General features: G+C 30.5%; 1 protein-coding gene across 7 annotated transcripts; it reads left to right on the forward strand.

Moving 5' to 3' along the window:
• The first annotated feature begins 1,049 nt into the window (after positions 1 to 1,049).
• Positions 1,050 to 14,413, forward strand: LOC105836366 (dedicator of cytokinesis protein 1). 7 transcript variants are annotated; one of them, XM_012680341.3, is made up of 24 exons: positions 1,054 to 1,205; positions 1,280 to 1,344; positions 2,158 to 2,399; positions 2,630 to 3,378; positions 3,527 to 3,683; positions 3,754 to 3,924; positions 4,013 to 4,393; positions 4,501 to 4,716; positions 4,811 to 5,133; positions 5,319 to 5,667; positions 6,621 to 6,719; positions 7,046 to 7,236; positions 7,328 to 7,678; positions 7,886 to 8,162; positions 8,322 to 8,569; positions 8,749 to 8,880; positions 8,959 to 9,238; positions 9,321 to 9,544; positions 9,642 to 9,941; positions 10,416 to 10,725; positions 10,841 to 10,956; positions 11,349 to 11,474; positions 12,847 to 13,117; positions 13,202 to 14,413. In XM_012680341.3, exons 2-24 carry the CDS (start codon positions 1,302 to 1,304, stop codon positions 13,655 to 13,657), a joined length of 6,012 nt encoding a protein of 2,003 aa, XP_012535795.1. In that variant the 5' UTR covers positions 1,054 to 1,205; positions 1,280 to 1,301; the 3' UTR covers positions 13,658 to 14,413. The 7 variants fall into 7 exon arrangements, with proteins under 7 accessions (XP_012535800.1, XP_028045227.1, XP_012535795.1 ...); XM_012680343.3 differs by having other exon boundaries at positions 1,054 to 1,344; positions 11,367 to 11,474; positions 13,202 to 14,264; XM_012680342.3 differs by having other exon boundaries at positions 1,055 to 1,344; positions 3,530 to 3,683; positions 13,202 to 14,264.
• The last annotated feature ends 1,870 nt before the right edge of the window (positions 14,414 to 16,283 follow it).

A 16,283-nucleotide genomic window follows, 5' to 3' on the forward strand; every position in this document is an offset into this window, starting at 1 on the left:
TTTTAATTGCGCTATTCTTGTAGCTCCAGAGCTCAACGTGCGCGGATTGAAACATTAATGGGATAGCAGGCGCCATCTCTTACACGATACAACAAATCATAATTACGTCTACATGAATTATATTACACATAATAATAAAATTTTTGAACATATACATATATTTATATTTTTATTTTGTACTATTTACACGTAACATTACTTCACAAATAACTGTTTTAAATGCAAGATTAACATAATACTTTTTTAAATTATTAAATTAAATAAATTACATAAAAATAAAGTAAAAGTTATTATGGTTATATTAAATATACTTTCTCCTACAAACACTCGATTGTTCCAGTTTTTATTGAAAAGGTTTACCCAGCAAGTACTTATATTATCTATCTGTATTTAATTTATTTAGAAAGAAAGAGAAAGATAGACACATATTTTATTTGATAGATAAGTTTACCAAAAAGTTGGAACAACCGGACTGTCTGGACTCTAAATTTTCAAAGCACTCTTCAAAAACGTTCAAGACAGTGCATAGTCGAGAAGTAAAGTATAGATTACAATAGATTATATAGACAAAGCATACTGAAGGATTCATTACACAGGCACACAAAAAAAAGAAAAGTGATCTGTTACTGGGACCTCATTGGTCAATCTCTATGTATTTTGATGTGCTGAACACGAATTCGGTGGCAGAATTGCTCCATTACTCACCTTTTTTTTTTTAAATAAAAGAAATGGCTTAAAAAAACTTTGAAAATCGTAATAATTTTGCTGCACGCAGAAAATGGTGAGTGATAGTGCAATTCTGACATCGGAAGATCACTCTTCTTTTTTTGTGTGCCTGTGTTATTCTTTGTTTGTCTGATCCACCTCGATCACTTATAATTTAGCATGGAAGAAAACTACAAAATTGTTGACATTACCTACTATTTAGAATTGAGATATCATAAGACGTCGACTACGCAGTTCAATGTCCACGTTTTATCGACAACAAGCTAAATCGTAACATTCGTAACCGCTCTTTCTCTCTTTGTATCAGTGCGTTCCAAAACTCATCGAAAGAAAGATACGCAACATTTCGCGAGGGTACACTGTACCGCCCTGCCTCTCCCTGCCTCTTCTCCATATCGTCCCCTGTCATTCTCTTTATTGTGGCAATGTATAGTAGAAAAGCAACATCCTGCTTCGGGACATCGTAGTTAGATGGCAAGGTAGTGAACGGCAATACTTTATTCGCACTGGCAAAGTATGAGTCGCGATGTAATTATCCTAAATATCCTTAAAGGTGCTAAGTGTCTTGGGTGAAAATGACAATGACATGGAAGCGGATTGAGGAATATTCGGGAGTAGGTGAGGAATAGTTTCGTTATAACGAGTCTGAATAACCTGTCACTGCGAAACCAACATCCTGGGAGGTGCCCCCCCGAGTTCAGATAAATTCTCGACGCATCGTCTGAACGGGCGGACGTGCGCGTTCTCCACTCCCTAATAGACTCACGTCCGGGTCGAATACCCAACTTTTCAGTTTATTTCATGCATGGACATTGCGCGCAATATTTGTGTAACAATATATTCGAGCGATGTAAATAAATTGGCTCGACAACATCGCGCGATATTCCCTTTTTTCTTAAATTTAGTTGATCGAAAGAAATTCTTGTTGCTGAAAAATAATTCTTTTAATTATGTCATATTGTTTTTAATGATGAATATTTCATTGAAATGCATATTAGTTATCCGATAAGGAAAAACACTGTATACACGCCACATTTACGTTTGCATTTTGTTTTTATAAACTTAGCACAGAAGTTAACAATGTAATGAATTTTGAAATACAAATTCTACATTTTAAGATTAATTTTAAATTATGATATAGCATTAAGTGCATACAAATTCTCTGAAGATATATAACTCCAAAATTTAATATAAAGAGAACAATATTCTACAATAAATTTTGTTGAAATATTCTTTACACAATTTAAAAAAATTATTAGATGCCAAAATCAAGCATGAGCTTTATATTAAATAGATAAAATTAGATTTTTATTAGGACATTACAAACTCTTCAAAGAGTTATGATTTTAAAATCTTACCAAAAAACTAATTAGAATATAAAAATCCCAGATATCTTATATTTATTTTTATATTTTATCACTTTATTTATAGCTATCCATAATTTTGCACATCCAATCCCACATGCAATATGTCTAACAGTCGGAGAGGTTGTACAAATATCTGCAGAATGCACAGATTGGTATTATGGACGCAGCAAGTTGAAGGGTACATGTGGAATTTTTCCAAAGACTTACATACATATCCTACAGAAATCAACGATTACGGATAACTTAGTGCAAGAGATTACTAACGTCTTGAGAGAATGGGGCCATTATTGGAAACATTTGTATGTGGTATGTATGGAGTTGCTTGTTACAAGCAATTTGCATTCACATTTTTGAAAATTGAGAGAGTATATACTGTACTATATACTTTGATAATATTGATTAATCTGTTTTGCTTGTTTTTTTTACTTGTTTTATTTACATTCTTTGTTATTTGAGATTAAATTAATTTTTAATTTATTATTATTGCTTATTTGGCTGTTGACTTTTCTCATTTCTTGATAAATTTGTATATGTAGACACATTCCGAGCACTTTCAAACGATGCAGCAGCAAATTCTGGATGCGATTGGATACAGAAGCAAAATTTTGAGTGGTACTTTGACGGTAGACGAGTTGAAGGATATGAAAAGATTGGCAACGGCGAAAATAGACACTGGAAATCAATTGCTTGGTTTGGATATGGTAGTTCGAGATGAACACGGAAACATTCTAAATCCCATGGAGACAAGTACTATTCAATTGTATTATCATCACGAGATTGCTGCAGAAAGGATAAGAAAGGCATGCAATGATACCGAAAAGAAGCCCTATAAACCACAAGTACCTGTATACTCGCATATCTTCTTCGTGAGTGTGAGAAACTTTGTATGTAAAATGGCAGAGGATGTGGAACTGCTGTTGACTTTGTACGATGGTAGAGAGATGAAAGCCATTACGGAAAATTACGTAGTTTCATGGAGCAAAGAGGGACTTGCAAGGGATATTGATCAATTGCACAATCTTAGAGTATTGTTCACGGATCTTGGTTCTAGAGATTTGATGAGGGACAAAGTCTATTTAGCCTGCTACGTAATTAGAATAGGCGGTATGGAAGCCAAAGAACCGGACCATCGTCGCTCGAGTGTAGCACAAGCGAATCAGACCAGGACCAAGAGCACAGAGAGTATGAGGAGACCGTTTGGTGTAGCTGCAATGGATATTACTTTATTTATTACTGGCAAGCTTGAAGGTGATGTTGAGCAACATCATTTTATACCTTTTGTACAGTAAGTACATACTTGGAATACTTTGACTTTATCCATGATTTGATAGTACGACGTTCACGATTGAAGCAAACATTAAAAGAGAGCGTTATGATGGCTCTTACAAAATTACGGTAGAACCTTTTTTGTTGGTTTCTTGTCTTTGTTTCAGATGTTGTGAGAAAGACAGTCTTGATGGCACATTACGTAGAATTATTGCGCAAAAAGAAGCAAATATACAGAAACATGTCAATGGTAATATTACTAATATCACAGGTGGACAAGGATTATGGACTAGTTTAAAATTGTTAAGAGGTGATCCAAAACAGGTGAGTGGAGTAAAATTATTTCGATAAAAATAAATTATTTTCTACAATAATTTTGATTATTTATGGAAAGGTACGTGATGAAAATCCACATCTAGTACTCGGTAATGTTGCTATTGCGCGTAAAATGGGATTCCCAGAAGTTATTTTACCGGGTGATGTACGTAACGATTTGTACCTAACTTTAATTAGTGGTGAATTTAGCAAGGGCTCCAAATCCACGGACAAAAATGTAGAAGTAACGGTTGGTAGAAGTATAAGTTTTAAAAAATTGCATTCCGCATATTCTTATAATGTAGTGCATATGTATATGTGTTCATAACTTTTAATAGGTGAAAGTATGTAATGAACATGGTGTAGCAATCCCCGGAGTTATGACATTAGGTGGAGGTGCATCACCAATTGACGAGTACCATAGCGTTATTTATTATCATGAAGACAAGCCTAGATGGTGCGAAACATTTAAGATTGCCATACCTATAGAAGAATTTAAACTTGCCCACTTAAAATTTACGTTTAAGCATCGCAGTTCTAATGAAGCGAAAGATAAGTCTGAAAAGCCATTTGCTTTAAGTTACGTTCGATTAATGCAACGCAATGGAACGACTCTACAAGATATACAGCATGAATTGTTAGTTTACAAATTAGAACAGAAGAAATATGAGGAGAATGATATATCTTATTTCAAATTACCATCAACGCGTGGAGAACTGGTATATTTATTTATTTAATGAAACCATACGAAAAATTTAATATCTTTTAATGTGTTTTATTTTACTTCCTCTTTATTTTTACATGTGTGTGTGTGTGTGTGTTTTAGGCTGAATTAAATATGGAAAAGAAGCCAAGTTTAGGATCATTAACATTAAGCAGTAAGGATAGCTTCTTGATAGCGACCAATATTTGCTCAACTAAATTAACCCAAAATGTAGACTTATTAGGTTTGCTTAATTGGGCATCACACAATACCGACTTAAAAGAATCTTTAACTGCTTTAATGAAAGTTGACGGGGAGGAAATAGTGAAGTTTTTGCAGGTACAGTAAATCGAAAATGTGCACTATATATATAAAAAAATAATGTTTCTGTAAGAGGTAATTATATTAAAATAAGCATTATGTTTTTTCACAGGATGTTTTGGATGCTTTATTTAACATCTTAATGAGCAATTCAGACAGTGATGTATACGATGACATGGTCTTTGAGTGCCTTTTATATATTATTGGACTCGTATCCGATAGAAAGTATCAGCACTTCCAACCAGTATTAGATTTATATATTTCTGAAAGTTTTTCTGCGACTCTCGCATACAAGAAATTAATTGCGGTATTGCGCAAGCGTATAGACAATGTCAGCAATGGTGATGGTCAAGAACGAGATTTATTGCTTAAGACAATGAAAAGTCTACAATATTGCATGAGATTTATTGTCGAATCTCGTCTTTTATTTACTGAGTAAGTTTTATTTGTCATTACATATATTTTTTTATATATAATTTTTATATATAATCATAAATAAAATATTTTATAAAACTGTTTAAATAATGCAATAAATATAATGTAATATGTATGGATGTGAGTACATTTTTTAAGAACGACATGCATTTTTCTTAATAAATATTTGTAATTTATTTTCAAAGGTTAAATCAGGATGAAGAGGAATTCTCACAAACTTTAACTGATTTATTACGATCTATCGTTAATCTCATGAGTCATGAAACAGATGGCACTTTGTTAGTTCAAGGAGCCTGTCTCAAATATCTACCAACAACAATACCTCATTTATTAAGAGTTTATAGCGGCAAACAACTGAGCACTATTTTAACAGATTTACTTGTGACCCTACCAACAGGTAGATTAACCAAACAAAAAATGATGACAGTAAACGATATCGTCCATAGTCCGCTCTTTTTAAATGTAGACTGCAGAGCGATTTTATTACCAAGAATTACTATACTTGTGAGGGACTTATTGGAATCCAAAGAGGAGGTGAGACGTTACAAAGTTGTGCTATTTTTTAATGCTATTAACTTACAGTTTAAGCGAAATGGAATGTTCATCACTTATTTATATCTTACAAAAAAATAATGTAAACTCATATATTTATTTTTGCAATATTTCATGATGAATCCTAACTACACATTTTCATATAACTAAATTTGACCAAATTCATAAATTTTTACTTACATTTAATATTGTCCAACATGATGTATGATAAATGTCATTGTTTGTGCTTTCCGTGCAGCCTGCTATCCTTCCGCCACGCATCTTTCTATGGATCTTTTCTCTTAAACTTCTCTTTCTATAGAGGATGTCTCTTCATTTTTCTTTTTGTAAAGCATTTGTGATTTGTTTGTTATAATTATATTCTCTGTTAAAATCTGATAGCTAATTTTTAAATTTTTCATTAAAAAAACAATTATGTTATAAACTGTTTTTTTCAGAAAATTTAATAGTAATAAATAATTTTGTAAGTTGCATTATTTGAAAATATAAGGTATTGAAAAACATCCTTTACTTATCCTTGATTGATAAAGCATGTGAAAGGGAGCATACGACTTGAAAGAGATTGAAATTTGAAATGTAGCATGTGTTTGTCCATTGCCGTTATTCTATAATATTTATCCTGCATTGTGCGAGAGTTTTGCATAAAATTATTTGATATGAAGTGTGTATGACCCAGAAAACTCAACATTACTAGATAATATTAGTTAAATTATTATATATTATATAATCTCTCTTTTTCTAATGTACTACAATTTTCTACTGATATTGATATGTTATACTGCGTTTGACGATACTGCGCCTTTTCTGTATTGGTGTTGGAAAATTATCCGTAATGTAATTGTACGTCTTTAGAAGATGGCAATGTTTTTTTTTCAACTAACAAGGGTTGTTTCATTTTTTTTGTACGGTTTGGTTTTGGTTAATGGCGTTTAAAGGGGCTATCCAGTACGCCTGGAAAGAGCGTGGCAAAGGTAGCCAGGTTGCTCGGCGAAAATCGGCATCGGCTCAACCAACATCGCGGCTACTCCGAAGAGGTAATTTATAATCATAAGCCCAGAAAATTCCAAAATCTCCTGTGAAGACGAATAATGCGTTCATGGCATCATGATTTTGAAACTATTTAACATAGAAACTTAATGTATTTTGCACTTATGTCTGTTGTGATGCATTACAATTTTAGCATTGGTAATACGCGTTACGTGAGTTATTTTTTGTATGGATGTAGATTGTAGAGTGTTATATCGCACACTAATTTCGATATAGATTTATGCATTTTCGTAATAATTCTTTTTATACTTTATAGGTGTAGATATAATTTATAAAGCGATCTGCTTTTTATCTCTGCTTTTTATATCTCTAGGTGGAATTATGTGTCAAAATATTATCTGACATCCTGGAACTAACTTTTAGAAAAGACGTAGGTAGCACAGTTTCAGACGTTAAGGAGATAATGTTGACAGCCTTACGCACCATTATACAGACAGTTATATCAATGGACAGAGAAAATCCTTTAGTTGGAAACTTAGTTTCAGTAATGTTGGCGATATTCAGGTATTCTTAAGAGTCCAAAACTAAAAAAAGAGTTAAATATTGCAAGAAGAGCAAGGACTGATCTTGTTATTTCCCTTTTGATTTTTTTTAGACAAATGACACAACATCATTATGAAGTGTACATTAATCATTTTGGAACAAAAATTGATCTACTTGACTTTCTTATGGAGATATTATTAGTCTTTAAAGATCTGGTTTCAAGAAGCGTATTTCCGGCGGACTGGTGTGAAATGATCATGCTACAAAATAATATTGTTTTGAATTCCTTGCGGTATTTCTCGGGCACAATTAGAGATTATTTTTTCACTGAATTTGAACATCAAGCCTGGTCAAATTTCTTTCATTGCGCTATTGCATTCTTAACTCAACCTGCTCTACAATTAGAAACATTTACATCAGCTAAACGAAATCGTATTATTAAACGTTATAAAGATATGCGCAGGTACGTCTCTTATGTAATATAATAATTACACAGAACATTTCGAGATTATCTAACAGTAAAAGATTTACAAATAGAAAGAATACAGCATTGAGAAAATTTTAGCACTGAGACAAATAATTCTTAGTTGACACATTCTATATGTATAGTTCCAATTATTAAATATTATAAATAAAATAATCTCAATATTATTTATTTGTTACATTATAGAGCAACCGTATTCGAAATTAGATCTATGTGGTTCAATTTAGGCCAACACAAAATACTGTTTGTGCCTGCTTTAGTTGGTGCTATCCTTGAAATGGCATTAATACCTGATACTGAATTAAGAAAAGCTACTATACCTATCTTTTTCGATATGATGCAATGCGAATACTACAGTTCACGTATAGTAGAAGGATATGGAGATACTAAGCGCGATCCCGCTCATATAAAAGCTAATTTTACAGAATATGAAAACGAAATGATTGCAAAATTGGATATTTTGGTATAGTATTTTGTATATATAATTTTAAAACTGTGACAGGGTTTTTTTAATTAAAATTTACTTTGTTTAAGAACAATATACTTATTTATGTATACATAATTATCTATTGTTTACTTTGTTAATTAGTGAAAAGTTACTTTATCAGAATTTTGTTTTTAGGTCGAAGGAGGCAGAGGCGATGAACAATTTCGTACACTTTGGTTTGATGTTATGGGTTCTTTATGCGAAAAACATTCTACAATGCGAGAGCAGGGCTTACGTTTTGTAGATACTATAGCTCGTCTCATGGAACGCTTATTACAATATCGCGATATTATTCATGCAGAATCCCAAGAACATCGTATGCTCTGTACTGTAAACTTATTGGAATTCTATTCTGAGATTAATAGAAAGGAAATGTATATTAGGTAATCACAAAAAATTAATTTATTTTTATAATTTAAAGTTTTAATTATGTATCTTTTAAATCTAATTAAATTAACGCATGAAACATTTTTTTAGTATTTGAAATATTTATAAATAAAGATTTAATATAAATAATAAGTATGTATTAAAATATATTAAATAATTTTCGATTTTTACACAGATATGTGAATAAGCTGTGTGAATTACATCTAGAATGCGATAATTATACAGAAGCAGCTTATTCTTTAAAGCTTCACAGCCAATTGTTAGCATGGAGTGATCAGCCTTTGTCACCTTTATTAATATCCCACAGGTAATATTATTAATTAGAATTTAATAGATAGTTTATGGTAAACCTGTTGAGAGAAAATTATTTGCATATTTTTTTTAGATATCCGTTATGTCAAACACATCGTGAATTGAAAGAAGCATTGTATAACGACATTATCGATTATTTTGACAAAGGAAGAATGTGGGAATGCGCTCTTGCCGTTTGTAAGGAATTAGTTTCGCAATATGAAGAAGAAACATTCGATTACTTGCAATTGTCCGTACTATTAAGACGCATGGCGAAATTTTATGATTGCATAGTGAAACAATTAAGACCTGAACCAGAATATTTTAGAGTTGCATATTATGGCAAAGGACACCCCGCTTTTCTTCAAAACAAGGTATTTTTACTGTTTGTTTAACATCTTGGATTTGATATTTGTTTCTATTATTTATGTTTAACAATATATATTTGCGATATAGGTGTTTATTTATCGAGGAAAAGAATATGAGCGACTGAGCGACTTTTGTACAAGAACGCTGAATCAATTACCAAATGCAGAGCAAATGAATAAGTTGTCTCCGCCCACCACTGAAATGCTGGAATCATATCATCAGTATGTACAAATCAATAAGGTAGAGCCACTTATGGATGAGAAAAGGCATCGTTTAAGTGGTAAACCAGTTACTGCGGAAGCAGTCTTAAGGTACGTATTTAATATTAAATATAGTTGATATAAAATTTTATTTGTATTTTTTATTATATTATATTTCTGTGGTCATTATTGTACTTTTACGTTCTAGATATCATCGTGTAAATGATGTGCAGCGCTTCAGATTTTCAAGACCCGCTCCGAAAAAAGAAATTATTGTGGCAAACAACGATAAGGAAAAAGAAGTAAATATCACTACTAACAATAGCAATGAATTTGCTTCGTTGTGGTTGGAGAGAACGGTCCTTGTTACAAGCTATCCATTGCCAGGAATTCTTCGATGGTTTCCTGTGACATCTAGCGAAACATATTTAGTCAGTCCTTTAAGAAATGCGATCGAAACTATGGAAGCTACAAATACAGCATTGAGAGATCTTATTATTGCTAACAAGTTTGTATATTATTTTTCTATGCATATGTTAATTTTATCACTTTTGAAATGAGTTATAATCTTATCTTATGACAATCTTATTTTATAATTTAAAATTTTCAACTTTTTAATTAATTTCTTAAAAACTCAAAAGCTTATTTGGGTTGCATTTTGATATTAAATCTAAAATCTGCTATCTGTAAGTTGACCATTTCTATCCAGAATTTATTCTATACATATATTATTCCATATCTTTTTATAATTTATAATAAATATAATAATATTAAAATAAAATTAAAGACAACAATGGGTTAATCCACATTTTATAAAAACAAAGAAAACAACTTTAAAGTTAATCACTTTGATTTTAGATTTCACCATTTTTATAAAATGTAGATTAGCTGTTGTCATGAGATGTATTTTCAATTCATTTCTTTATTATATGTTCATCATTATTTACATAAACTTTTATGTAACTACTATTTTGTTATACAGGAGTGATCCCAGTCTTCCTTTGAATCCTTTGAGCATGAAACTGAATGGCATATTAGATCCAGCTGTGATGGGTGGTATTGATAACTATGAAAAGGCTTTTCTTAATGCAGAGTACAAAAATAGTCATCCGGAAGAGAGTTCAGATCTTCTTAAATTAGAGGGGCTTATTGCAGAACAAATCCCTCTACTCAGTGTAGGTCTGCAATTACACAAAGCACGAGCACCCACCGAGTTGGCGCCATTTCATCAACGTTTAGAACAATGTTTCATGTCGATGCGTAATCAAGTAGAAGCTAAATATGGAAAAAGGGTAAGATAATATTTGTTGAAATATCAAGTTAATACATTGATATTAAAAGATTTCTAACTTTAATATCAAGAGTCAATGCATTAGATTTCTAAATCTATAATTTATTCTAACACAGACCTGCGATTTACAAATTGAAAGCCTAACGCAAACCGTAACAATGCGAAGACCACCGACCTCGACCTTGAGAGGAGATAATCACTGTTTGTCCGAGTCAAATATGAATAATTCAGAGTAAGCTTTTCTGTACATACTTCCAAAGCATGCTTACTATTTTATTAATAAATTTATTTATCATAACTAACACAGATATAACTATTGCATAGCATGTTATTGCTATATCACGTTCATTATTATTGAAATAAGGTGATAATTTAAAAAGGTATTTTTAACTACCCTAAAAAATCAATATTAAACCCGATTGTTGTTAACATTATCTTACATCAAATATCAAAATATTTGGTTATTCTGGAAGACATATTCTTAAGTGGTATTATAAAGTAAAATCAATGATGAATGGGTGCTTACCTTATACAGAACGTTCAGGATCAAACATTGTGATCTCTGGATAAAGCAGTATAAAATAGTAAAATAGTTTTATAGCTACTTGTAACTACCCCATTCAGCTGTGCAACTCGCTACAGGGTATCCTCACTTACAAGATCCCAAGTTGCAACGTTCAAGTCGCTTACATCGTTCAATTTTAACAACAACACATCTCCAAGTAATGCTCAAAGCGTCAATTTGTCAAGGTAACATCATCATACCAGTGTTTAATTTAACTTCAACACTAACTAAAAGTCAGACCATTTTCGTAGATAGAATTAGATGTAGTATAATTAATCCCGATCATTCAAAGCAACAAAATATTTATGTATTTATTTGAATTTTGTAAAAATATATATTTAATTATTAATTAATAATCAATTAAATGCACGGATTTATTAGTATTTATTTTTGTTATAAAAATTATGTTTTAAATTTATATAGAAGATGAATAATATAAAATGCCGTTTAGAATACATGATAGAAAAGAATACAATATGATTTCAGGAATATTGCTGTTGGACCTGATAAACTCTCGCATAATACCTTATTATCCTTTCTTCGCACTTAGTATTCCCACATATATGTTTCTTTTACATTTTACATTTTTAATGAAAGCATCATGCACAATGCTTAATATTCTGCTTGTTTTATTTTTGTTAATTTATATGCAATACAGAAAACAAATTAATATATATCTTATGATATATTGCACTAATTTGCACTAATCTAATTTGTTATTTTATGTATACATATGTTTTAATATTCATAAAATAATAAAGTTATAAAAGTATTAAATAAATGGCATTAAAAAATCTACAAAAACAATTTTTTTAAACTAACAAATTTAAAATACAGACATTGAAAGCATGTAAGGCAATAAAAATCGTTTTGAGCGCTACATAGCTATATTTCTTTACATATAATATGACTGTAAGTAAATTTACACACACCACACACACACACACACACACACACACACACATATATATATATATATATATATATATATATATATATATATATATATTCTAAATGTGTATACAAAGTGTACAATTGGTTTTGTTTATGATTATAATTAACACTTTATATCTTCCATCCGTTTTTGCTTTTTATCTGCATGGTTTTGTTTTGCATTTTTCACAATATTGTCATAAATCCATGGAATATATATCTCCTTCAACTGGCAATCTCTACTAAACTTCCTAAGTCTACAATAAAACTACGATAGGTAATTAAAAATATACACCTGTGTTACGAGATTGTTGCAAAGTTTTTGAATGACATCGTACTTATTACTAGATTAATATTGGATATTTCTCTTATTACCAGATTATAATATTCTTATATAATTTCTATTGCCATGCTGATCCTTAATAAGTGAAATATGAGTGTACACATACAATTTGAAAATTTTATTTTGATAATTATTCTATTGTGAAATTTATAATTGCTTATTTAATCAATCATGAATTACACATCATACAGTCGCTAGTAGTTGATCTTTATTTTTTATCTGTCCAGCTACAAATTTTTTAAAATCAATAACACTTTTAATCATGGATTTTTTATCCATAGGAGCAACTCGATGCGTTCGCACATCTTATCAACAGCATCCTTACAAAAAGCATTAGGAAATCCAAGTCCAGGAACATACAAGAAAAAAGATTCAAAGCGTAGAAGTTCGCGAAAGAGTGACTCTGCCACAGTGACAAAAACTGATCAGCCAACCAGTCAGTGGTATACCACGACCGAAATATCACATAGCTCTATTCAGCAAACAGCATCATCTGTTACGTCGTTAATATCTAATTTACACTCGACACATATATTCGAGCTTCGACAAGAGGTAAAGATTTTATGAAAATTATTTTGTTGCTCGCGAGAGAGATTTTTTAATGAACATAATTAGAACATGCTTCTTTGCACACAGCTCACACCAAAACGTCCTTTGAGATCGGAAGCGGAGAAAGAAAGAAGAATGAGTAATCGTTGGTCCGGTCAATCTCACTATCTAAGAAACACCAACAATGGATTAGAATCAAGCGGTTTAGGGAAGGGAAATAGAGATAGTATCGGCACAACTGACAGTACAGCATCCGAAGACGACCCACCACCGCCTCTACCAATTAAAATGCGCGAAGCTGATTATTGCAATCTCCCAGACGAGCTGTCCGCCAATCGATGTTCAACCTTGAATAATTTAAACAAGTCCTCGGGACAATGGAAAAACAAGTTGCCAACGCCTACCGATGATGATCTGGACAGTAACTCCAAACCGCCAACACCTCCACCGAAACCAAAAAGACAGACTCACAATTTGAACAAGAACACGCTTGCTTCGAATGATGTCGAAAACTCACTTGTCGAAGATTCATCAATTGCATAATGTAATGTAAAACTCCGCAGACGCCTCACATTGTCCACCTTATCGAGTGTTATGAACAAAATAAGCATCCTTCCACATTTATAGAAGCATCCTTTATTGATTTTTGTATCATCGATCTTTAGAAAAGTTACCATTAATTAGAGTTAGCATTTTAATATATTTCTTTGTGCCTTTCTTTCGCGATTTAGCAAATAAGCTATTATGAAACAAAGTTCTTAACAAATGTATTCTGTATAACAAAAGGTATTGTTTTATCTATAATGAATGAGCAATGTCATTGACAAAGAAATCTAAAAATTAATATGGATTTAAAAACAATATTTTATAATTTATGCAGATATGTGACAAAAACTATAATGACGTCATAATCTGATAGTATAGCAATGCATTATATATTTTTCTTATATATTCACACAAAAAGATTTAAGATTTTTGTAAAATTATTTTTAAAAAAGAGAATGGTGCTTATATAAGAACGAAAAATTGTGAAATTTGCTTTTAACAATCGTTCATTCTAAATAAGCACATTTTTATTTAATATTTTCAATATTGCTTCATTGCAATTCACATGCTTGCTGTAATATCCATTACAATACATAGCATACTGTAATAACGTCCATTTTTTCGATAAAAGACTTTATTTCAATATAACTTTGGACATATATATTCATGAAAAATATATATTTTTTTATAAATTTTGATATGAAACGTATACACACATATAGCTTTAATTGTAATAAAAATTTTGGAAATTTTTTACATTTTATACTAACAATTTTTGAATGGATATTTGCTATTAATAATATAATATGCATTAAATGTAATGAGAACAATTAATGTTTTGCAATCTATTTTTTGTTACGATATTCTAATTTATTTCACAAATTTTGATTTTCATAACATAAATGAGAGGAGTTATAATTCAATCGCGACATGTAGTTATTTAAATATTACCAAGAGCCATTGTGATTTAGTGGTAAAACCATTTATATGTATTAATGTTTATATAAGTCATTTTTCATATTTGTTAACAACGAGACTGTAGTCTTATATGTTAACATTTCTAAAAAATACACACAAAATATTGAGAGATTGTTTACAAATATATTCAATAAGAATAAGTATGCAGCAAATCATAATGCATATGCTTTTGCATAATTGTTTCATTCAAATGAATAATGTACTTGTTGATTATGTAGTCACAATACAGTCATACAATACCATGACAAGCTGCTTCCCATTTAAGCATAAAATCAGAAAGTTTTAAGTCGATTACATAAGGAGCTATAATCTATAATCTTATAATTATAGGACTTTGTAACCCGTCAGAATGCCGATTTTGCATTGTTTTTTAGTTACAACACGTTCTAAAAATTTATTATTCAGAAATAGTCGCTCATAACGTTACAAGTTATTTATTATCCTTTTCATCACTTGAGTCTCATACCAAAGAGATTAGTGCTTTATTTATTAAAAGCGTTAGAGCATTATATATATCGCTGAAAAAAGTATAGTATTGTGTAATATATTTATATTTGATTGCATACGAAGATTAAAAAAATATATGCTAAAAAATAGAGAGCTTGAAAGGTTATTTGTTACTTTTGCTAAATAATGTAACAAAGATCTGTATTCAAAGTTGTTCTTACGTTAGTTCAACTTGTTTACTTGTTTGCGGAGTGCACAGCTCTGAAAGAAGCAAATATATATATATATTTATATATATGGCCATATATTTGAACAGAACATTTATGAATACAGTTCTTAGCTTTGATACCAATTTTGTTATGTAATAGAAAACAAACTGACAATATACTGAAAGTCTAAAAATTAAAAATAACTTTAATGCCATTTGTTTTCCTAATTACTCTTTACTTATACAGACCCTCTAATTAGAATCAGAGTCGCTATACGGCAAGGGTCCGCTATTTTTCATCCAAATTCTATGTGTGTGTGTGGGGGGGGGGGGTGTGCGTGAGAGATAGAGAAAGAAATGTGTCTGTCATACCTATGTCTCTATTTACTTTTGATATGCCATTATACTAAAATTGATATGCCATCTATAAATTGAAGTAATCTTTTCTTTTTTTATTATATATTTTAACATATTTTCATACAAATCAATTTTTATTTAACATATTTTAATTAATTTTAATTAACTTTATTTAACTACATTTACATCGACAGACATTAATTATAAACAAGTGCCATTCAAAATATTAAATCCATACATACTATACATTTCTTTCATACAACTAACCGATAACAAATATATATACATGCTATATAACAAATCAATTTTATTTATAAAAAAACAAAATTTTACATAATCCCAGAAATCCTTACTTTTTAATATAAGCAATATAGTTACATTTTATGTGCTATTGACTAATTATTTGCTATAAAAATATATTTTATACCATTTCTTATAAAGAAAATTTTACAGTGATGTTACAAATAGTACGTGATGACATTTAGAAATCTAATTTGACGAAACAAATGGATTCGTGCATGTTTTATAACTAGTTTTATAACATTATATGATGTTACGATAAAGATGAACTCAGAAAATATATCGATTTACGATTTTCTTCGTGTAATAAATGTATCGTCTTATTAACATCAA

Source organism: Monomorium pharaonis, chromosome 4 (assembly GCF_013373865.1).
Source record: "Monomorium pharaonis isolate MP-MQ-018 chromosome 4, ASM1337386v2, whole genome shotgun sequence".
NCBI classification, from domain to species: Eukaryota; Metazoa; Arthropoda; class Insecta; order Hymenoptera; family Formicidae; genus Monomorium; species Monomorium pharaonis.

What these genes read in the sequence shown, in the direction of transcription:
- LOC105836366 (XM_012680341.3), top strand. Translation starts at nt 1,302, where the DNA reads ATGACAATGACATGGAAGCGGATTGAGGAATATTCGGGAGTAG. An exon ending in TATTGGAATCCAAAGAGGAG is followed by an intron (nt 5,668 to 6,620) that starts GTGAGACGTTAC and finishes TGGCGTTTAAAG; the next exon opens with GGGCTATCCAGTACGCCTGG. An exon ending in GATCTTATTATTGCTAACAA is followed by an intron (nt 9,942 to 10,415) that starts GTTTGTATATTA and finishes TTTGTTATACAG; the next exon opens with GAGTGATCCCAGTCTTCCTT.